Source organism: Cottoperca gobio, chromosome 4, assembly GCF_900634415.1.
Source record: "Cottoperca gobio chromosome 4, fCotGob3.1, whole genome shotgun sequence".
Taxonomy (NCBI): Eukaryota; Metazoa; Chordata; class Actinopteri; order Perciformes; family Bovichtidae; genus Cottoperca; species Cottoperca gobio.
Genome location: NC_041358.1, coordinates 19,456,785 through 19,480,456, shown reverse-complemented (window position 1 = coordinate 19,480,456; position 23,672 = coordinate 19,456,785). Strand labels below are relative to the sequence as shown.

Below are 23,672 nucleotides of genomic sequence, written 5' to 3'. Positions count from 1 at the left end.
GTCAGCTAAACAAATACAGATCAAAGTCATGTATACTTGTCTGGCCGCTGCAGTAAAGTGTGGCGGATGAGACGTGTTTTGTAAAGAAGGAGAACAGAGAGGAACACGATCACCCACAGCTACAGTTTCAATCTTGGCCGTGTGTCTCTCTTCCTTCCAACTAAAAAGGGAGGGAACCAAACTTAAGACTATTTACAGCATTCAACTAACCCATTTAATTCAATTATAAAAATGCATTAAAAAGATATTAGGGGTAGACGCAGTTTAATGAAGCATGTTTACTTGGGGATATTGTTTGTAATTAACTGTTTCTGGGCTGATCTCCGTGGCTGGGATGGGAAATGGGAGGGAGGTGAGGGTGGAGTGAAACCAACAAGAGGAAAAGGTAAATGACAAATGTCATCAATAAATGGCTTTATTCCTATGTTGCGTTTACTCCTTCTTCCTCCTGATTTGGAATACGTTTTTTGTTGTTGTGTGCTACAGTCACTGCTACTGCACCTCGGAGTCTGAGTCTCATAACATGTACAAAGATTTACCTTATCGCATCCACTTTGGCAGAAGCACCCTCACCAACCATTAAGAGTTCGTAGTGTAACGTATCCCATACAGGCTTTCCACCCTTCAAACACTACTTAGTTTTATGGTGCGCCTGGTGAAACCAGAAGCGCCGCAATCATGGACAAAAACTCTCTTTCCTGCTCCTTGAATAGGTTTACTTGTATATATACGTACCTCGGCATTGAAATTGCAAACTCTTATCTTTGCGTGAGGCTTCTATAACGACATGTCAGAGTGGAGACACACTGTAAGTGGAATACATATGATTATGTATAGTCACCTTTTGTGACTATCTGCCTTTCCTTTATCCACTGAAGCCTATAGGGACCACATGTTAACACTTCTTATATGAAAGATCAAATCCAAGCCAGATGATACATGAGAGACGCATATGGTCAAATATACTATGGCAGTGTGACTCACTACAGTGTAAATTAAGCATTTTAAAAAATCATTACCTTCAAAACTTGAATCAATAATTCTCACATTATTGAGTGTTTTAAAAATCAGTAAAGCAGGTATAGTGAACAGTTGGCCGGAGCTTCAACAGTTGGCACCAACAAACCGAATCACGCTTTTGATATATTGCACTGCAAAGATGCCAACTTTAGTTTATTCTAAAGCCAAGCTTCAAACATCACCTCTATTCTCGTGATGAAACACTAACATGTACAGGATGCAGTTTATGAGGTATGGTTTGGATGCATGAATCTTGTAATGATGGGACAACTGAGAGTGATTTAATCAAAGCTAAATGCACTATGATTAAAACACATTCAAGCTTTATACTTTTTGAGGTGTGAAATCTGTGTGTCTCTGCCATGAGACATTTTAGTGAGGAATTTACAAATGAATCCAGCTCTGATGCCACTGGGAACAACTGACGCTATCAAGCAGAAAATCTCAGACAAATCACAATTTACCAACTAATGAAACCACTCAAGATTATCCCCCATCCGCCTGTGCCCACTGTCCTCAGAGCTGCATTACTTACGCAAGCACCGCCTGCACTCAGAGGAGCAGCTTTGACTCCAGTCGCATTTTCACTGCTCATGATATATTTTCTAAATAAGACAAATGCTAAAACATATGTTCTGTCACTGGCTTTCATTGAGCCTGAAACAACACTCATTCAATAGAATACAACGCATTAGAACAAATGAGTAAGTATTTAGAGGACACAAAGTTTCATATGTACTTACCCTCTGTGGAGTGCACTTGGGCCAGTGTGATGAGAAACCAGCAGAAGGTGTGTAGTTTCCGCAGGGAGCATGCCATGGCGCCCGGTGTTGATGGTTTGTGGCAGGTTTGTGTTGCGAATAAAAAGGTTCTGATTAAAAAAGTCCAAGCCAACTGGTCTCAGAGATGCTCATCATTGATCCCGTCACCTGTGGAGCAGACCAAGACAGACGTTTCAGTTCAGGGATGTAATTTATTCCACGTGTTGAGCTCTGTCTCTGTGTGATTTCACAGAGGTATTCACCCTGTCACACGGTTGCCACAAGGCACTTGATGCTGCATTTACATTCCGCTGCAGAAATGTGACAAAGCTTAAACTGTGAAATGCTACAAACCAACACAAAGCCACTACAATAAGCCCAGAAGGTCAATAATCCTGAGAAGGGAAATCCCTTAATGGCTGCTGAATGTTAACCATTTCACTGGCAGGGAGGGGCCGGACTAGTGTTGTCATCAAACAGATAAAGCACCGCCCTGTCCATCTCCTCTTGATGCTAACCTTATCAATGCTGTGTCAAATTATATTTTCTCTACCTATTACACAGAACATACATTTTTAAATCTTTAAATGATGTAAGATTTTTACTCTCCAACAACACAAAGTGACACGTCAGCAGGGATTTTAAAGTAATGTTGATTGACTTCCTTGTGTGCTGAGACTTTTTCCTTTTCAATATTCACTTTACTGTGTTACAAAAGCTTCCTGCAGATTTGAAAGTTCAAATCGGCCCAACGGTAAAAGTTCTGCCGACTCTCCGGGAGACTTGCTGACCGACTTGTAAACTGACACGGCATCCAAACTCTACAACCACATGGCGGAAATGTTAAATTAACCGACAGTAACATTAGATGCTAAATATATTCATGGTAATAGCTTGGTGAACATTAGACAAAAAGATTTCATCTTGCTACAGTCTTATTGGTTTGCATTAGCTTTGTTGATGTCTGAGTAATAAATGGAAAAACTATAACAGAGGAGGATGCTTACTATGTCTTGTTTGGTCAAATCCTGATGTCATTTTTGTAGTTTAGTTATTTTTAGAACCTCGACAAGGCCAATTACACATCCACATTTTAATTAGCTACATGGTAGTGTTGTATTAAAGTAGAATTTCTGACTACTGGCATTTCACTTCTGCTTCAGTAGAGGTTTTAAATGTAACACCACTTCTATTTGACTGATGTTGTGTGACTCTTTACACCCCTGTGCCCGAGCCAAACAAACAAATAAAGAAAGACTAACAAGCAAATGGTCATTTCTCTCTGTTGTGACTGACCACAAACCACCTTATCTCCCAAGACCCTCCCCTCCTCACCCCCTCCTCTCCTTACATCTCTACACACCAGAATTCCTCTCACCCGACCTCATCCATACCTGTCCCTCTAGTCTATTTGAATGTTTGTTTTTGCTTTCTTTCGCTACAAAAGCAAATGGCCTCCTCCCTGTCATGGATAGAGTGCTGGAGCTGTGTAAGGTGAAACCTAATGCCTACCTGCGCGCCCAGGCATGCGTTTCACACTACTAACGGCTCCCTTTTGTCTGTGTGTTTACACTGCTGGGCTAAGCTCAGTCCTCTCACTCCCATGAACCATTAGCGCATTCACCATGGGACATGGCATCACTCTGGCAACAAGGCACATAGGACCCCATTAGAAACTGTTTTTTTTAAATGATTTTTTTTTTTTACACATTTAAAAAACAACAGGGCATTTTCTTTTGTGTATGCGGACTGCAATTGTTTGTTAAAACTCAAGGAGCAGAGTGTTTTCCATCACACTAGCAGCTAATAAGAGAACTAAACTGTGAGGAAATGTGTTTGTCATGTCTTGTACAGTCAGACCTGCACAAATCAGCTCCGGCTGGTCCCTCCACGACCTGAGGAGTCTTTGATCTATTCCGTCTGAGTTCTCAGACAGCGTGATAATTCATCACGGAGAAAAACATGCGGAGCGCACACATGAGCCAACAAAGTTATAATTAAACCTGCCATAATCAGCTCATCTAGTATGACATTACGCCTCACCTGAGACCTCTAATTTTAGAGCCATTTAGAAAAAGGTTAACAGGAGCAGAGTACACGCAGCCACAGTGTATTTGGTTTCAATGGAATAATATGCAGTCATATAAAGGTTGATCAGAGAGACCAAACATGTTGGATTCCAACAAAACCCTAGCGCTTGTCTTTTAGAGCTGATCAGTGCACGGGGCACTAATTAGGTTTATCGGGCAAGTGGCTACAAATAATCAGCCTACATTCAAGGTTCATATAGTATAACGAGGCCTTAAGCAGATTGTCTCCACTACAAAGCTGTATAGAGAACATATAGGCTTAAGGAACTTCATCCATGCGCAAGTCTTAGCTCATACTGTTTTGTCCACTTAGCAAGACAATACTTAGATCGCACATGCATTTACACGTGAGTGATGACAAATCCCATTCAAATCATCACATTGTCATTGACAAAATAATGTACTGTGAGAACCCAGTTTGAAGTAACACATTCGTTTTTGCGTGGTTCACAATAACCCAGTTTCCCCAGTAATAAGTTTACATGACAAAGTAATATAATAATAGGAGAATGGAGGGACATCTGCGGTGTTAATTGTTTTTAACAATTTTTTTTACAATGCAAATTCACACGGGCACAAACACTCAAGGTGTTCGCAGCATTACATTTGTATCACTGTCACTCAAAAATATTAGTTCTATTTTCCCACCATCCCTAGTCTTGTCACTCTTTTATCGAATATAGTCCCACTTTGCATCTGGTTCACTCTGTGACCTCTGTGGTGCGTGCACAGAATCAAAACACGGGAACTATGGGATATACCTGCCAAGTGCAATTTCAAAGACTGATGCTCTGCCTACCCTGCTTACGACCTTGACACGAGTGAGCTAACCTGGTTAAGGTCTATAATGGAAGTAGCAATAATTAGTGTGTTGCTCTACTCTGGTTGTAATCGAATGATTAGAGTGAGCACATGCACACACTGATTGTCCCAATACAGATTAATGCAGTGGATTAAGTGCGATACACAAACTTGTTTAACACTCAAAAGTCTTCCATCACAACACATTGCCTCCTTACCTGCCAAGACTATTAACAAAAGGTAGTATTTTAATTCTCAGTTTTGCAAATTAAATACCCTAACCCTAAAACATTAATTACATCTGGAGCAGTATATCTGTGTCTCCTTGGTGGCTGCAGGTGCTTGTGTTTACAAATATCAACACACTATGATAAGTCTCAGCCTGAGATAACAGTGTTGAATCAATATGATTATTCTTGCTTCCCTGTCATCATGGCCTCGTGTAAAAAAAAAACAATAGAGGCAGCGTGCACAACAGACCTCCTGTGTCAGAATGTAGAAACAAAGACGGAATGCGTGTACGCAGTTTTGCCTCCGAGGCAGGAGAGACCCCCTGCTATGAGAAAAAAATCCAGAATGTAGATCACTAGTATGTGGGGATGGGTGTTCTGTAAATCGATGATAACAGTCCTAAACTTTAATATATTTTGTCTCATGCTGTGAGTGTTTAACATGCTGAGACACCAAAGGCGCAGACTGAAGGAAGACTGCCGCTCTCATTAAACGTGCCGAGGTCTCCCCTCTCAGCTGGGGGTTTCTATTCTTTTTACCGCCATGAAACAGAAACTGACGGCAATCATACCTTGACTGTTTTCTTAAATAGCCCTCGACTTGGGTGTGATCTCAGAACGGGTTTAAGCATCTCCAACAATGTGTTGTTGTGCAGGGGTTTGGAGTTCATATGGAAGGGAGGGGTGGACAGACAATGAAGAGCATCATGATCAACATGGCTGCTTCTAATGCACCAGACACAAAATGTTTTCCTTAACAATTGTCTGTGATTGTTAAGCACAGATTGCTAAAAATGTCAACAGGCATTGCACTGTTTTGGCTAAATATGAAGTCATCGCAGACATGTGCTTAAGTACTCTGAGAAATGGAGAAGCCACAGGGGCTTGGGCCCAGAGGCTTTAAACATATGTGGGCTTGATATATTCGCAATACAACAGACTGCTTCATAATCGGCAACTGAGTGGCAGAATTTAGAATTGCAGGAACCCAGTTGGCCTTCTTAAGAAAATAAAAATAAAAGGCTTAGTAACTGGGAGGAAGGGGGTTATTAGAAGGGAGGGGAGGGGGGCTGATTGAAAAGGACAGTTTGAAATTTGAATGCAGCGGGGGTCTGAAAACAAGAGGCAGATGTCAAAGAATGCCAGGCTCCTTAGACAAAGCTCCTGGTTGTCCCTCTCTAGCTGTTAGAGGGCCACAGGAGAATAGAAGAAGAGTTGGGCCATTCTATAAAACGAGGTCTGGGAGAATAGAGGGGAGGGTGGGGAGGGGGCAAGAATAAAGAACCTGACTGGGGGAGGGGGAGTCGAGTTACAATGAAAGATTGACAGCTTGCAAGTCTTGCTTGACCCTTGAATTAGCCCCTGAGCTTTCAACAAACCTCAAGAAAGAGTCGGGATGTTAATTGTCACGGAACATCACAGGGATGCAAAGGAAGGGAAATATGGGGCCGGAGATTCACTGAAATGTAAATCAGAACCAACAGACCACCACATGTTGAATGGAGGCAAGACATTTGGTTTCTATTGGGTTTTCCCAACAGTATACTCATACATGAATTCATACAAACTATAAGACTCCTCTTATCTCTGTTTCTCTTACCCACTTTGAGGGAAAAACTGAAATACCTGGGGACACGGGGCTCAGTCATAGAACACTCAGCCTCAGCTGTGGAGGAAATATATTCCCGAAAGATATTGTGTTCCTACTTTGACACTGCTGAAGATGTACAATTTGCAAGCGTAAATCAGAAAATTCACACTCCAGAGGGGAGAGATTGGGCTGGTGATCGGATGAGTCTGGAGCCCCACTGAGTCAGATGTGGGGCAGGGAGGAATCACAGGATGACCCCTCTGCTGAGGGAATGATTGAGAGCAGCACAGGGCCAGAGGAGCTGAATGACACCCAACCTAACACTGTGTGACTGCTGGTGCCCCAAACACAGGCCCTGACGGGAGCTCAGCCAGAGAAATACCAGGTCAAACACGCATGCTGCGCAGCAGGACGGTTTGGCTAGTTTAGAGGGGGGACTGAGGGCGGGGTGATGTAGGAGGTAAAGGAGGGAGAAAGGGGGAAACAAAGCAAAGCGGGAAAGTTTTTCTGGTTCGGGGGGTTCTCTGTAAAAGCTGTTATTCAACATTTTATCAGAACATCATGAGCAAAAAAATATATCTCAGATAATTCAAACATATGAGAGCAGACGTGTCTGATTAAGACAAATATCCCTTTTAGTCTTGGGATCCCATCATGTTCAGGTATTACCTAACCCATTTCATCATCTGAGAGTACATAAAAACAATGTTTTTTGAATCTGTGGATAATAATGTTTGGATTAAATGAATCATTACCTAGCTCTTAGGCAAGCTACACTTCCATAGAAAATACAGTAGCATGCAAGAGAGCCGCAGAGTGTGACATAAGCGTGGCGCTTGTCATGCTCATTGCTCTTAGTGTTTGCACCATTGATCATATTTATGAGCCACTCAATTAATCGATTAGAGTACTCCCCCTCAGGACATATAGCCACTAAATAAAGCAATCACCAGCCAAACGCTGGAACACTCCGACTCGTCAATATTTATGGAAAGAAAAATGGAAGCATTGTCAAAAACAAATTCATGTGAAGAAAACAAAACTATTTCAGGTGTAGTTTATACTATATCCCCAGGCACTGAGTGCTACATTGCCTTCTAGCTGAATATATATTTAATCCATAGCATCATAATCACTTTAGCAATGCAAAGATAAAGATACCTACACCTGTCTGTCCACATGGATTATAGCCAGATGATTTGCCACGGTAACAAACTTTTAATACAGGTTCCATACATTTTTGCTTGTAATTTTGATGTTTTACTGGGAAGTGAAGTGGATTATCTCAAATGAAATTTCAAAATGTCATTTCCACTTGCTGATAGCACAAAACTATCCCTTTCAGGTCTGTTGAGATAAGAAGGATTCAGCCAGGGTCCGTTAAACGGTGTCTTTGCCAAATGTTCCTCCGCTTAGGAATTAATAGGCTGACATTAATACAGCTAGATAAATAGGAAGGTCAGGAATGGGAGCCCTGCCATTATATGGGCAATATCATGGTGATAGTACCTGCCAATCAAGTCCAATAAGTCCTTGACACGGCACAAATCCACCTTGGAATACACAGAGTGCATGCAATATGTAGTGTATACTCCCCTGTCCAGAAACCCAATTAGTACGTGCACATAAATACTTTGCGGGGTTGTTGGTCGGAGAGCACATTAGGACACCAGAAAAGAAACATTTGTTGTGTGATCCAGTTTGCTATGGCTAAATTAGTCCAAACAAATCAGGGGATTATACAAACTGAGTTCGGCAGTTGGCCCAGACACTCTCCCGAACTCATCTTCTCAATTTCAGCATGAGTACGATCATTGCTGTTTTCATGCAACAAAAAAAGAATACAATGAGGCTCAGCAATGTCAAGCAGTGGGGACAATGAACAACCGCACATCCGCAGTGTGGTAAAAAAAAAGTGTCCGAGTGACTCGTGTTGCTTGCATGCTTGAAACTCTACTATGGCGAACGAGTAAACAGTTGAGATCAGAGATTTGCTTTGTGAGGTCACATTCACTGAAAAACTGTTATTGAGTTCGGCAGCTTGTGTCACTTATTTATTTTTAGCGTTGTCACTCTAAATCTAAAACAACACGGTTGTTTGCAGAAAGGAGACCGAGGGCCTTTCGGATGCACAGGGCCTGGTTTTAGTCTATGATAATAATGTGCCGTATTTACTTGGAAACGCACCAGTAAGCAGCTTTTGTGGCCCACCTCCCTCCCCCTTTCAAAATGAGCAGCCGAATGGTTAAAAACCCGGCTTCATCCTTCTATTAAAGACCTCACCATCAATAATGCACTGTGATCGTGAGGCGTTATTAAACAGGATTATTAATTTTTAAGGTAGTGGGCAGCAACACAAAACATGAAGAAAGTAATGGAGAAGATGACTTCAGAGAGACGCGTTTAGAAACGGGAGCGGAACAAGAATGAAAATAAGCCATTCATCCGTGTCTTTTCCTTTGAGCAATGAGAACAACCAAAGAGAAACTGAGCAATTATCTCTGGGACCCAACAAAAAAAACAAGAGGGACTGTTTTAATTCCACCTTGAATGAAAGATGTGTCATTAAGTGAATTTCTTTTGAGTCATAGCCTATTTCGCACACTCCACATCTCAATTTTTCTTCTCTTCGTGGATCCCTTTGCTTGTTGAGCTACATCTCCTCCTTTGTGACTGGGACATTGAACAATGGCTTAATACGAGCTGTTACCTGGATTCACCTCATCATTGCACTTGAGCACCCGTTATATATCTTTCTCTCAGTAGACATTTGTTCAAGAAAGCATAGAGAAAGATGCCCTGTCTTTGAATATTTCTGAAATCACCCCCGGAAAGCAATACTTGTGTTTCTTAAGTGGTGGGTATTTAGATTTTTGAAGGGTGCTAATTCTTTCAGATTAGAGGCATTGTGCATAACGTGGCCAACCTTTCTGTGGCTCAGGGGAGGGACAAACACAGACAAAATAAGGGACACCACATAATCTCAGCCTTCACTAAAATAGCAAACAGCACAAGGATCTAACCCCTACAACAGAAGCAATACTACACAAATGATTCCCGCAGTAGAGTGGATCTGTAGCCTTCTTCATTCTAGCACATTTCTAACCCAAGCGCTGCCATATCTATTTTCAATCTAAAAAAGATAGCTCGAATGCTTTTGTCAGACAAGGGGAAGCGGCGTACGTCGACCTAAAACAAGGTATAGCACTGTGTCTCGTCAGGAAGCTCAGACAAAAGAAGTGGGTGTAGTCTTTTCCTGAATGCAATCACTTGTCAGCCCTAAATCTTCAATCATTTCTGCCCTGACAGGTAATGGTGCTTGTTCAACCTGATGACGGTATATTAGCAATGTTTTTTGTTTTTGTTTTTCAAATACAGAGAGACAATGTATAAAAAGGCTCAGAAATTAGCGTTTTACACGCAATAACATGAAATGTATTCTCAACCGAAAATGTTTCAAAACAAAACAAAAAGAAAACATCTAATTCTACATTTATACACAGCGACATTACAACATAGAGTCATTTAAGTCGCTATGAATTTTCAGGCTACATCATTAGATTTTTCTCGTGCAGTTTCAGTGTCACTACTCCTTGCCCTCTCCCCACTTTCAGCTGTGAAAGAGAGAGGACAGCTTTGGGGCTGAGCCCACAGTGTTCATTAGCATAACATCAGCACTGTGTGGGGGATTGTGATGCAAACAAGCTCAGATTGGCTCATTCCAACCCCCTCTTTTATTAACTAAGGTGCTACAGGATCTCACTCCTGCCTGCTCACTGTACAATGGATCAGCCTCTATGGCACTGAGAGAAAGATTTTTAAATAAATCTTAACTTCATTTTGGATGTCAGAGATGTCATCAAGCAAACACTTGGCTTACATCCAATAGATGAGAGCGAAAGCCGCTGTACTTTCCCTTTGTCCAAATCTAAACACATGGCATACCACAGGAGGAATATGATTAAAAGAGTGGGTTAAAAATATTTATTTTTAAGAATATGCCCGCTTCCAACTGACCGTGATTTAGGCTTGACATGATTAAAAAAAAAAAAAATGGAAATGGGTCTGTGGCTTATGTTATCGTCCCCCGCCACCCACAGTGGGACAGCAGATACAGCAATCACTGCTTCTGCACCTTGTGTATGTTTAATATGTGTTTGCTCTTTTGTGATAACAAAAGGGAGAAAAACAAACAGGGTTTTCTTTTTTCTTCTTCTTCTTTTTTCTCTCTCTCTTTCTACGACTAGCTGGACCAAAGTCAGGGAATCTAAAGACACAAGGAGAGAGAAGGAGAGAGAGAGAGAGAGAGAGAGAGAGAGAGAGAGAGAGAGAGAGAGAGAGAGAGAGAGAGAGAGAGACAGAGAGAGCGAGAGAGAGAGACAGAGAGCGAGAGAGAGAGCGAGCAGACAGATACAGGAGACTGTCAAGCGGACTGCGATAAAACATTCACCAGGAAATTATCTCCCTGTCATAAGGCCCTCCTGTTTTGAATACCAAAGGGATTCAAATTCCCAAACAAACTCTGAAAGGTTGACCAATTTCGTGCTCTCCCAAACGACAGCGGATTGCAGTGCGGGTCGCACCTTTGAACCGCCACGCTGGAGGTAGTATGAAGCAGAGATTTTAATCTCTGTATCTCTGCGCAGGTAATCCACTGAAGTGTAATTGCTACAGCTCTAAGTTACACACAATAATGACAGGAGAATAAGACTCACTATGAATATGAAGTGAGTGTGATAACAAAGTCCCATGTTGGGAGAGAAGGTGATACTTGGACAAGGGCTCTCGCTGGGAAGGAAAATGATCCTCTGAACAACAACAAGCGTCTCTGTGAGGCGGTTTCTTGACACTATGCAATATTCAGAGCCGTGTAGATAGAAGATTATGTTTCATTTGACTAAAATAGCCTGTAGATTATACACAATAAAAAAGTTTTACCTTTCCTTGACCTCGTTCTGTTAACATAATCAACATTTATTTTTTCTTTGTGCATAAGCTGTCGCGATCGGAGGAGTATGGAAACATAAAAGGTGACATAAGAGAAGGAGATGCACTTTCTAATGTGCAAAGAGTTTTGTATTTGACACGATTAATATTGTCTCGATGAATTACAGTGCAATCGGATGCTTACGTAGGAGACTGTTCGATTCACACTTACAGTTAAGAGTCGAATCTTTCGCTATCGCCGCCCTCCGCAGCAATGTTTTTGAAAATCAATCATTGAACACACGCAAAAGCTCCGGCTAGTTAACTGTGATAAGACAGGGTTCATGCTTGATTATAGAAAACATTGTTATACTTTACGTTCAACCAGGGCAGGTTCAACCTAACGATTCATGAAATGTCCATCAACACTTCTCACCTACGTGTTTTACAGTAGCAGTATCACAAATGGATACATTAATGATTTACCGATTTAGAAAATGAAAAGAAAAGCATCACAAATATCGGCTTTAAAAGCATCGTCTTGATTTACATTCGACATAGGGTTACCAAGGCGTGTGTATAACAAGCACAGGTTAAAAGCATCGATTCACTGCGACATCAAACGAGATATTCTTGTCTAGCTGATACATATTCAGCCCCGTCCTGTAAATACTGTTCATCTCCGTCATGCTTCAATGTTTTACACACCAAAAATATCCTCAGTGTCAATTAGCACTTTTGTTTGGGGCTATCACTGCATGCTCCAGTTGTATGAATCGGGTTCTGAAAGCTTCATTACATATTTCTGTCTGGCAAAACAAAGTGTTTAACTTCTGTGAAAGTTTAAATACCCAGAATACAGCTGAGAGAGTATTGTGGCAGTGACTACAGAATATTGCCCAGGAGCGATGTCTTCACACCCCTCCCTTAGCTACACTGCTTCCATTATGCACAGGAGCCTATGAGCCTTTTCAGGTGAGAGAATAAAAGATCCCTTCGCAGTAAAGTGAGTAGGCGTTGCGGTGTCTGCAACATTCACCATCTCTCGCTGATTGTTACGACTCAGTTTCTGGTTGCTACATTTTCAAAAGCACCAATTACAGAGCATCATTTCCTTGGGTTTATCATCGGCAGATCTTTTAGAGCCAATATGTTATGTGCTACCTCACTTCTAAACTAAATAGATGTTGTCGAGCAAAACATGGCAAACCTTTCCATCCTTTTAGGCAGGTCTCGGCCTCTTCGATGCTGCAGCTCCACGTCTACCCCCGGGCCTGCAGGACCTATTTCTGATGGTAATGGCTGCAGGAGCCGCATCCTGTCAGCTCACTCTAGACTCACTCGTAATCAGCTCGGGCTGATGAATGACGGAAATGCAACTGGCTCCACTCTTTGCAACGACAAAAATGGACCCGTTTCTACCCCCCCGCCCCCCCCCCCCCCCCCTCCCCTACTCCCATTTGACTGTCCTCTTTACCCTGCTTTCTTTCCTATTTTCATCAACTACTAGAGAATAGCACTTATCACATTGGTTCAGCTGGTGATGCTGAAACTAAAAATGAAGCATGTGTTGCCGGGCACAGATGCAGTACTTGAGAATGTGTGCAGCTTGCTCTGGGCTTTCTGTCCCGTCATCATTTAACCTTGCTTTCATGTTCCTATTTGTCGTTTTTTTTACGAGGGCACAAACGGGGATATTGTAGATAAAGATTCAAAATGTTATATTTGCTTGCCGTTATTGGCTTTTTCGGCATTTCATTTAATAGACGATGTCGGCCAATCTGTGTCATCCATCTCCAAATAATGAAGGTTCTTCAAAAAGTAAATTCTGTTTTTATGGACTGTTTTTATGTAGTTGCAGTCAGCTACATAAAACACTCTGTAAAACCTGAAACCTGACTTTTTTTTTAAGCAGTCTGAGTAAATCCAGGGTCTTTGTCTATTGCTCTATAGATGGGTCACTGCGTAACATAATTATTATTTTTAAAATGGTTTGATGAACAGTGACAAGATACATTTTTTGATGCGTATCTCAAAATTTGAATTAAGTTTTTCTTTATGAACTGTTTAAAAAAAAAAACGACTGCTAAATAACCCATTTAGCTGAGTCACAAAGCTAAAAACAAGTTGTTTGATACGTAGACTTCATAGGACAGCGACGCAATAATAAAATGTAATATTTCTTTCATTAAATAAAGGGGAACAGTGATTCAGGACTAACAATAAAATCATGACAGTAGCTTTAATTTGGTGTAATCTACAATAAAGTTTATACTCAACTGTATTGTCATTTTGTGGCTAATTCCATTTCTTCTTTTTTCCACATCTATGTGTCACACCAGGTGTGAAGTAGATGCTTCAGTTCTCACACTCGTCTTAATTATTAAAACAAGTTTCTAGAGACGGAGTAGCTGAAGAAGACAAACAGGTCGGTCTAATGGATAAAGCAGTCAGGGTATGTGTGATTTATGGCAGAATTCACACCAGCAGAGCCGCCTCACACCTCATTTAGAAGGAGGCATAATGAATGACTAGGGCAGCCTGTATACGGCATTTTTCCTGTGCAAATGCCAAAAAGATCAAATCATACAGACACACTGAGGTGTCAATATTCAGCATTCCAATTTTCATTATAAATACATGAATAATTTGATGTCTCCATCTACACACACACACATTCAGTACTAGCTCAACTTATCTGCAGTATTTAAGATGTTCATTACTTAACCCCCCGGCAGTGGAGGAGGAGTTGGATCCAAAAGGCAGCAGTGAATGCCAGGCCTGGCACAGCTGTACAAGCAAAGCTGTAAAGAAACGTCACCGGCCAATGTCGCTCAATCTTCCCCTGTGTTAATCCCACACTATCTGCATTCACGTCAGCCATACTGCTCGTGTCCCTGCAATGCTTTTCACACTCCTAAGTTCAATTTGGCAGGAAAGTGGACATGTTGCATCACTTCTGTTTGCTGAAAATCCTCTCTGCATTGTTCCCCTCCAATAATCTTTTTCTGAGACAGCATGATGATCTAATAGTCTTTTTTTTCAGCTAGATATTTCTTGCCTCTTGTTTTGTCTTTCAGGTATTCACTGAACCACAAAAAAAGTGTGTGCAAAAATGGAGGTTTAATCATTCCAATACTAGATCTTAGCGTTGTTACTTTTTACAGCAGCGTAGCAAATATGAGTACATATGAGATTTAAAAGCCTTTAATGCTCCTGAATCTCTTCTCAGCTGATCAGATCATCTTCTGAATGGCCTCAATACACAAACAGGGCGGTGTGTGTACAGAAGAGTCAGCTCCATGTATCTCTATTCCTCATTTATAATATCAGGGTGAGACACATTGCGGTCATATCAAACCCTATACTGTTACTGTAGCTGGACAAATGCACATTTTCACAGCCAAGTTCCACAAAAACCAAATCCTGGCCCTCAGGGCAGAAATTTTGTTTTAACATCTCTTTTCAGGACTGACATTTTGTCCCCTTGTTTTCAAGTGTTTTCCCAAGAAGCTTCTCTCCAGTTGACCTAAGCAGAGACCATTGCCTTTGGCTTGTCACGGAGAGGAGAGTGATACGGTTCTATGGGCAACAGAGAGGGAAGCTCTGTACTGAGACAGCAGCAGGTGCAGCTGTGACAGTTGCCGTGTTGTTGCTAGCCCCACACTGTAGTCAAGATGAGGTTCACAGATGTAGCCACTCAGTGCAGTGGTTTATTGGCTGCCTGAAACAATGCATCTCTGTCAAGAACAACTCCTCCTAAGGCCAATTCAGTCTAAGAGTGCTCTGTATGAAACAAGACGTAGAAAATGCTCATTCTGACACACAAGGTCAATTCTGCTCCACAGCAACACAATCAAAGCTCCCCTTGCTCTGCCAAAAAACTAAACAAATTCCAACCTTGAACAATCATGCTGAAATATAGGGGTTTGAGACATATCTTCACGTAAAGGGATTTGTATTTCAAAAGCATATTATTATTATTATTAATAAAATTATTATTAATAATGATATTAATATTACTATGACTGTGTGCACATTGTGGATAAATGTGTTTATTTAAAATGATCTAATAATTCAAATAATTAGCACACATGTTTCTAATTGTTTGATTATTGCTGAAAAGCATTGCCACTGTTTGTCAACACACATTTCTGATTAATTATTAGCAAGTCTCTTTCCCGCGCATGCTTCTTAAGTCAAGGCTGCACCAAGTAGCACCCAAGGCTGCACTTTACCCCCCCCCCCAGGTACATCTCGCAAGACATGCATTCCAATCATGCGACACTTTCAATACATCAACGCCTACATAAAAATTAATGGCATCCATTTTATTTATTTATTTATTTTGCGGAGAGAGAAAGCAAACCTGATTCCTTTTCTTCAATTCAGACCCTCCAAGTAGTCGGCAAAGTCCAATCCAAGGTAGTGTGTTGTTGAATCTCAGAGCAGTGGAGATCTGAGATAATATGACTATTGTTTTCCTGTAAAGCACCCAGTCTCTGCTTGTTCAATTACTGGAAGGAGCCTCAACGAGGGCGGTTAAATCATTTGCAGAGACATTATCTACGCAGAGAGAGAAAGACAGAGAAAGAGAGAGAGAAAGGGGAGAGAGGGAGGGAGGGAGGAGGGAGGGAGGGAGGGAGAGAGAGAGAGAGCAAGAGAGAGAGTGAGAGAGAGAGAAAGAGAAGAGAAGACATGGGTGCCAAACTTTAGTCTGTAGAGGAAACAGAAACATTTTTTGTGGACCACACATGGAGGGTACTACGAGGATAAAAGCAGCAGGATTCATGATTCTCTGCAGGAAATTAATAGACTAATATAGTTCTCTCTGTTTCAATGCCAAAAACCACATAATAAGATTAAATTGTTTTCATTACAGGTGATTATGGATATCTATGCAGATTATAAAAATGTACACAGAATTTATGAGCGAGCGACCTCAAAGTGCATTCTTCCCCACATATGTCTCCTACAAGCAAAAAAAATGTTACAAGCGCTCGTCTGTCAGCGTGAGCAATCATTAAGAGATAATTTGATTGTTTTTTCAACCTCGACTGTGTTTGATGTCTCTGGCATGGTAGCAATTGAACAGACAATTATTTTGTTGATTAGCTTAGTTTTTAGCAAGTTACCATGCCTGTGATATTCCTCTGAAACTCCCAGGCCAGACGCTCAACTCCATCTGACTTGGCAACTACGATACGAGAACAAAGCTTCCACACTCCCTAAACTAAATACTGTACAATAAAATATAATTTATCAAAGCCTCAGACTTTAAAAAGCAACCAGATGACCAAATAAGCGTATAGAATGAAATATGTGGCGATGCATACACTTTAAAAAGTGAGCAAAAACATTAGCTGTAAAGTGCCTCTGGCAAGATTTCAGCTGCAAAGTAGCCAATGCACAGTGATTTGGAGTGAGTTTTTTTTTAAGAGTTTGACTTCTTTGTTGTCAGTTCGGTGTATTTGATCATTCAAAAATCAATGTTGCTTTGAAAACGGCACTCCCAACATGCAGACTTCCATATAGATGAAGCGTCTACAGTAGCTTTCTGAATTAAAGCGCTCTCAGTATATCAATGTGCATACACGTTAAAAGAACCAGCGAATCATAACCCGATCTCAGTTCCAATGTCACCCATTGGAAGACATATGATTGGTGGTTAAAAAAAAAAAGTAGTTTTAGTTGGTTATTGCTACTTCATGCTTTTGCATTCAGTATTCTGGGAGAGTGCCGTGGTCCACTTAATTGCTAAATAGTATATAACTCAATAGGTATGCAAATCATTTTATAGACAGCCACAGCTACATTGTATGTACAGCACCGTTAGGAAGAACAAAACAAAAAACACACTGCCATTCAAAGTGATATTCTAATGTTGAATGCTGCTTACCATTTTTGCACTTCGCTGGAGCAATGTCAAGAACACCCACAGCCCAACATAAAATTATAAAAAAATAAAATAAGGCACGAGGAGTAAAAACCCATCTCACTTGCATTCAGTCACAATTGCCAAGGACAGCAGCAGCTTATATAGAGGAAATATATTGCGCTGGTGTGTTTACCCCCACCGTCCCTAAATAACAGCCCTGTCTTGTTGGAAAACGGGGCTTTTAAGTGTGGAAGTGCTTCGCTCTCCTATAATCCAGCCGAGACATTACTCCTTCCCCTGGCAGACGTCCGCAGATCCCCCCTCTCTCCCAGCCAGGCCTTGCTCTCGGCTGCTATGGCAGAGCCGCAATAACTGCTGTTTGCTTAGAGCCTTGCCTCCTAGGTTCTCCTCTGTCACACAGAAATTGAATATTTTCCCAAATAGTGTTGCAGCTGTGCACAGATAAAGACAAGTCTTGTTCATATAGCACGAAGAATGAGACAGGGTCATTGTGTACGTGTACGTGTGTGTGTGTGTGTGTGTGTGTGTGTGTGTGTGTGTGTGTGTGTGTCGTCTTTATTGTTAGTCTTAATTATAAAGAGAATCAACGTTAAAGTTAAATGATCAAAAAAAAACCTAGCGTGTATAAAATGTAATTATCATTCGTTATAACATTTTTCAATAATTACAAATGTGTTTTTAATTTGCACATTTTTTTTAGAAATTATCCAAGTGATAAATACTTTTCAAAACTGAATTGATTGCTCTAATTTGAACCTGTGAAATAATAATGTGCAAAACAAAATCCCAATATGGTGATAAAATCATGGAGTCTCTTTGCACAACGCTCTATTGACAGACTGTATTGGGAGTGACCTAAACACACACTGCTAATGGCTCACAGCATATCTTATCCGAAACCCAGGTAGTGTTTTCAACATGATGTAAGATACACGAGCTACGATCAGAAACTAGGCCAATATGTTGCACCCAATCGTTTTATGACCAGTGGACCATTTTTACGACGTAGGTTTGCGCTTCCTTTTCTTCTAAATACTTTTCAGTCAATCATAAAATGAGTGACGCACAAAAAAAGAGATGCCAGATATGCTCAGGGAGGCTGCCACTTAAACGGCACAATGTGAGAGCCATCGGCTCATATTGCTGTTGTTTCTTGTCACCAGAGTTTGAATTGACCCTTACGTTCCGCTGACTATGTCCTTGCTGTGTAATGTTCTGCTACAAAATTATTTAGGCAAGCAGAAAGTTTCACCTGCCATTTCAGGGGCACCAAATCCCCCGCCGCACCAGAGGCCTTTGGCAAGTGGAAACAAATGTTTCACAAAATGGCAGGGAGGGAAACACACCGGCGCACACCGCTTTACTGATTGCCAATCGTAAAATAAAATCAGTCATGAAAGGGGAGGTTTTTTGGCCCACCAAAGGCCTGCACGTTATATCAAATTTGCCATAGCTTTCTTTTACAGCCTTGTTTCTTCCCTTTAATGGCAAGCAGTTATCTGCTCAGTATGACTCCATGTAGGTGGTTTAGCAACAGCAAAGATTGCATCTGAAAACACAAACCCACAATGTACACGCCAAATAAGCAATGGGATGTAAATCTAAATGATTTAAGTCCATGCAATCCTCTACTTCTGACGCATTCACAAGCTCCATGATTTGCTTGATTTTGATATGGAGTAGCTAGGGTGGTGTTCACCGTGAATAAAGGCACGACATCCCATATTGCGTAACACTAGCGCAAACAATCCATTCAGACACAGTGCAACCTTTAAATCAGTCATATGGACCAATCGCTGCTCAGACAAAGACAACGCAAACACAAAGTGAGAAAATGTTGCCATCGATCAGTGTGCGCGCTCTTATTGAATTAAATAAATAACAAATTACCTTAATAAAGCCAGAGTGGAAGTGCCTGGCTTGTTATAATACAAAAATCAGAAATTCTTATGATCTGTTTAATGCACCAGTCAGATATCCGTAGATATCACAAAACCTTAGCTGCTGTTCTGGAGGGGAGGGGGGGCGAATATGAAAGCAACATGTAATGTCACAAATTTGGATGCATTCAACCCAACTCACCCAATCACACTCACTGAACCTTAATAGTCTTGTTTGCTGCAAGAGTGTCACTTAAAGAGTGGAGAATACAGTGATATGTATGACTTTGTCTCGCCAAAAAACCCATATAGAAGTGTGCTTGGCTGTATTGATCTGCGAGTAGAGATGAACGCACAAGCAAAGAGGAGCAATCTGGTGCTCTGGCAGATCAAGAGCAGCTGCAGTTCTTTGAAACCGGACGCACTTCCACTGAAACAAGGCTATAGACTGAAAAAGGTACTCTCTCTCACATGGGACTCAATGGTAAAACGCTCATAATGACATGCTCGAAGCTGGAGATATAACACAAGAGACATCCGAGAACATGGTTTCCTTCTTTAATCCGCATTCACAACTAGTTTGCACTATTTCTAATAAGCACCTGTTTTTACAGGTGCTGACCAACACAAATTGCCACTGTATTAGTGAAGAATTAATGCTTTCTAATGAAAGTTTAAGAATTTAATGTCTTTTTTTTTTTTATGTTTCCCACCCCACACACACTTTTACTGTTTGTGAGTCACTGTACTATTACCCTGCTGTGTGAAAGCTCTGACATATTCTCTCACACCAACAGACAAACAAATACAAGTGAGATTATGTTATACACAAGATGTCGTGCGGACCTACTTACAAGCAAGAGGGGAGATACACAAGTCTTTTAGTTTTACCAGCTCACACACTCTCTCAAGCCTTTCAGGCTCAGCCAAAACCCGTGGTATAAAATACGACTCCCTTCTATTGTGAAAAGGCTATGACCACTTTGATATGCTAATGTCTTCTTCCAAACAGCTGGAATTTGCACTTGCATTAATTGAAACATTTTTTTTTTTACATGAAATTAAATAAGAGTTCCCCAAAAAAGAGGCTTGAATAGAATGTGTAGCTCATGGAGCCTGATTAAAGTGTGTATTTCTGACACATTCCTGAAAACTCAACACTTATTCACAAATAGGCAGCCTTTGTATTCAGCTGAATGTCACTGTTGTATGTATGGAAAAGGAGATAATACACTCCATACTCTATTATGTTGCTTGCTATGTCTCAAGAAAGTAGTCTTAGAAAAGGTTGTGCCTATTCAATCAGGACTTTAAATGCTTATTTGATTTATTTATTTTTACTCAACAAATGTCACATTTTACGGCTGCTGTATAGTCCTCTGATGAGCAGCTATGATGAATGTGTTCTTCAGAGATATTAGACCAAACAGAGAAATGAGACACATTCATGGACTCTAATTCATGCAGGAATTTGTAGCTCCCTCTCTCTTAAAATCAGACATACAACCAAAAAACAAAACAAAAAAAACTGAGGGCATGTGAAGACCGGGGCTAAATGTATCCCAGTCTGCTGATCGATCACTGAAGATTGCTGCTGTGCTCCGGGCTGCCATGCATCACCGGCTGGCCGCGGTGTGTTTCTCGGGCCAGAAGAGGCACACACACCGCGTGTGCGCTCCTGCTGCCTAGACTACTCTTTAACACATGGTTGACGAAACGCGTTCGGAATCGGTATGCTTAAATAATAAATGTGCAGTAAAAGGATCTAATTTTACTGCCACTCTGCGACGACTTGTATTGAGTTAAGTCTGAGCAGCCAAAAATTCCGCATTTAAAAAAAATACGTTTTCATTTGTGTTTGTCCCTTTGATTTCCATGACATTTCCTACGCCTGTAGCTCCGTTGCATCACAAGCTCTCGCTCTCTTTCTGGCAAAAAAAAGTAATTATTACATTGGTAGTTGAGCCTTGACTGGTTTTTCTCTTTCTTTTCTTTCTTTGGACAAATAGTCTAGCCCCAATTACAATGGATTAGCCTGTGAATGCTCTCAAGAATCACACCGACATCGCTTCTCAGGTCAAAGCTTCCAGCATAAATCCCTATTCAAACCAACAAGACCATCAGTGGATTAAAAAAAAAGCCTCAGTGACCAGCACCACCAACAAACTACACTTCAACTCTGGAGGCATACATTCCAATTAAATGGTGCTTTACATGTTCAGGTTCATATAAATGCGCTGCTCCCCCACTTTTTTAATAGTTTCCATTCAGCCAAACTCGGCAGCCGAACAAATCAATCCACATCTGGTTATGTTTTGATTAACCATTTTTCAATTAACCACGGTACCTCTCGGTCCATTTAAATTACTACTACAAAAAGAGGTGCCCTGTGCAAAAGCTGTATCCATTAGTACAAACTAAATGATGTTCGTCCTTATGAAATCTGACCTTTTTTTTTTTTTACTTATAAAAAGTAGGCCTTAGCTAAAATAAAAATGCACTGCGAGACTTGAGTAATGTCTTGTTATTATAAAAAATGAGTACCGAAATCAAATGCAAGGCAATAAAGTGACCGAGCAATGAAATAAAAGTTCGTACACTCCACAACAACTCTTCAATATAGCCGTGTCACATTTACAAGAACGGTGATGGGACTAGAGTGTAAAAGGAAGAAAAAAACTTACCTCTCTTGAAAAGCAGTGAAGCCAAACAGGCTGAAATGAAGTCAGTAGGGTTGTGAATGGTAAACAAAAATGTCAGATTGTGGAAAGACAGTCTGATGGGAACTCCTCTGCAGCGAAGAGAGTGAGTATGCAGGTCTGAGGCATGCTCGCCTTATCTGGGACAGAGGCTGGTTATCAGACGGCAGGTCCCCCTCTCAGCGCGTACATTCCCCTGCACCGGACACGCACTTCCATGGCAAGCAAGGTGCGCTCAGTCCCGACTCATCAGCACCTCATGCACCTCTGAGCGTCTCATCTATTCTCGGCTCTCCGCTCACTCCCGAAGCAGCGACAACAAACAAGAAGCGGAGCTCGGGGACCCAAAAAAAAGAAAAAAGACAGAGTGACTGAGAGGGACAGAGTGTGGGGATTTCAGTGTCTGTTGAAGGGGGGGGAAAAGACCGCTCTCCGCTACTTTAACCGCCAACGCTGCTCTCCTGGCTCCTCCTGAATAAGTCTGTGAAGACTGGTGCAAGTTTCAGCGGCTCGCCTCTGGAAAAGATCCCGCTCACAGTGTTGAGACACTTGGTGGAAGCAGCGCGGAGCGGGCTTCCAGTAAACAGCGCCAGTGCAGTGGAGAGCAGGCTGCCGTCTGCAGGAGCTGTCTGAGCGGAGGACACCACTAAAACCTGACATGGACTCCACATCCGCGCTGACTCGGAGTCTAGTTCTGTGCAGGAGACTAATCACATCAACTTATTGTCATGCCGGACAGGAATCAGCTCAGAATTTTTTTTAAACTAAAAGAGAAGATTCAGCTACGTCATACAGAAAGGATTATTATGTTTGCCCCCCTTTTCTGCTTAGAGATGCATCACTGCCTTCCTTTTGGGCATGAGAGGCCCATGCTCTGTCACAGTAGGCAGTCCAGCCTATTCAACCAATGACAGAGGACTTATTCTACTGTAATACTACCAAGCATCAAAAGGAACATGGAAGTAATGTAATGCTCACTCCAACTGGCCCCACAGGATAACACACTGGCCCAGGCAGCAGTGGTCAAGCTGCTGCTGGTGCATGGAGCCAATTGTGTGTGTGTGTGTGTGTGTGTGTGTGTGTGTGTGTGTGTGTGTGTGTGTGTGGGTGTGTGTGTGTGTGTGTGTGTGTGTGGAGCCAAGCAGTTTTTCAAACAGAGAATCGCTCCTCAATTGTGGGTGTTGTTTTTCCCCCTACACTTTTCCTTCTACATGATCCATGACACTATTCGGCAGTCAAGCGGATATTTGTCAGGCTGCTGTAGCGTTGACCCTTTGACTCATTACTGTAGCTGCATGTTATGTTGATGGTCCACTATTCATATTCACTCTACAATGCAGGTGATTACAGTTCGATCTGAACAAGATTTCTACAGGTTTTTTAAACTCATAAAAACCCAAATATTTTTCTCCAAGTTAGAACATCGAATGTTCAATGCAGCTGCTGTTTTTTTTATATTTTCATTAGGGCCCCAATCTCTAAATCAGAATATCTAGAAATAAACAACATGTGCAGGTTTCCTTTTGCATTTGCTGAAGACTTGGAGCGTGTTATGATCTGGTTGAGGAATTCTGTCCAGAAACATTATCAGGCAGGACGTGGGTACACACCTGGCTTCAATAAAAACTGTCTTTCACCCACAATGTGAAAATGTGAAGTTGAGTCATGCTTGCCAGGTGAAGGTGAATGCAGCAGAAGGGCAGATTTATGTTTTCATAAGCATAATTTTACATAATAATACGGCCATTTCTTTTGCAAGGGACAAAAAAAAGAGA

General features: G+C 41.4%; 1 protein-coding gene across 13 annotated transcripts in view; it reads right to left on the bottom strand.

Annotated features, from left to right (window-relative positions):
* Window positions 1–22,690, bottom strand: part of adgrl2a (adhesion G protein-coupled receptor L2a) — a 90,806-nt gene extending 68,116 nt beyond the window's left edge. For 5 of the 13 annotated variants that reach the window (XM_029429003.1, XM_029428999.1, XM_029429006.1 and 2 more), the window contains exons 1-2: window positions 21,883–22,669; window positions 1,764–1,949 (exon numbers count right to left, since the gene is read on the bottom strand). In XM_029429003.1, coding sequence (XP_029284863.1) covers window positions 1,764–1,839 — 76 coding nt within the window. In that variant the 5' untranslated portion in view covers window positions 1,840–1,949; window positions 21,883–22,669. Of the gene's footprint in view, window positions 1–1,763; window positions 1,950–21,882 lie in introns of those variants that run through there. The other 8 variants (XM_029429001.1, XM_029428995.1, XM_029428997.1 and 5 more) reach the window with 6 other exon arrangements.
* Between the last annotated feature and the right edge of the window lie 982 nt (window positions 22,691–23,672).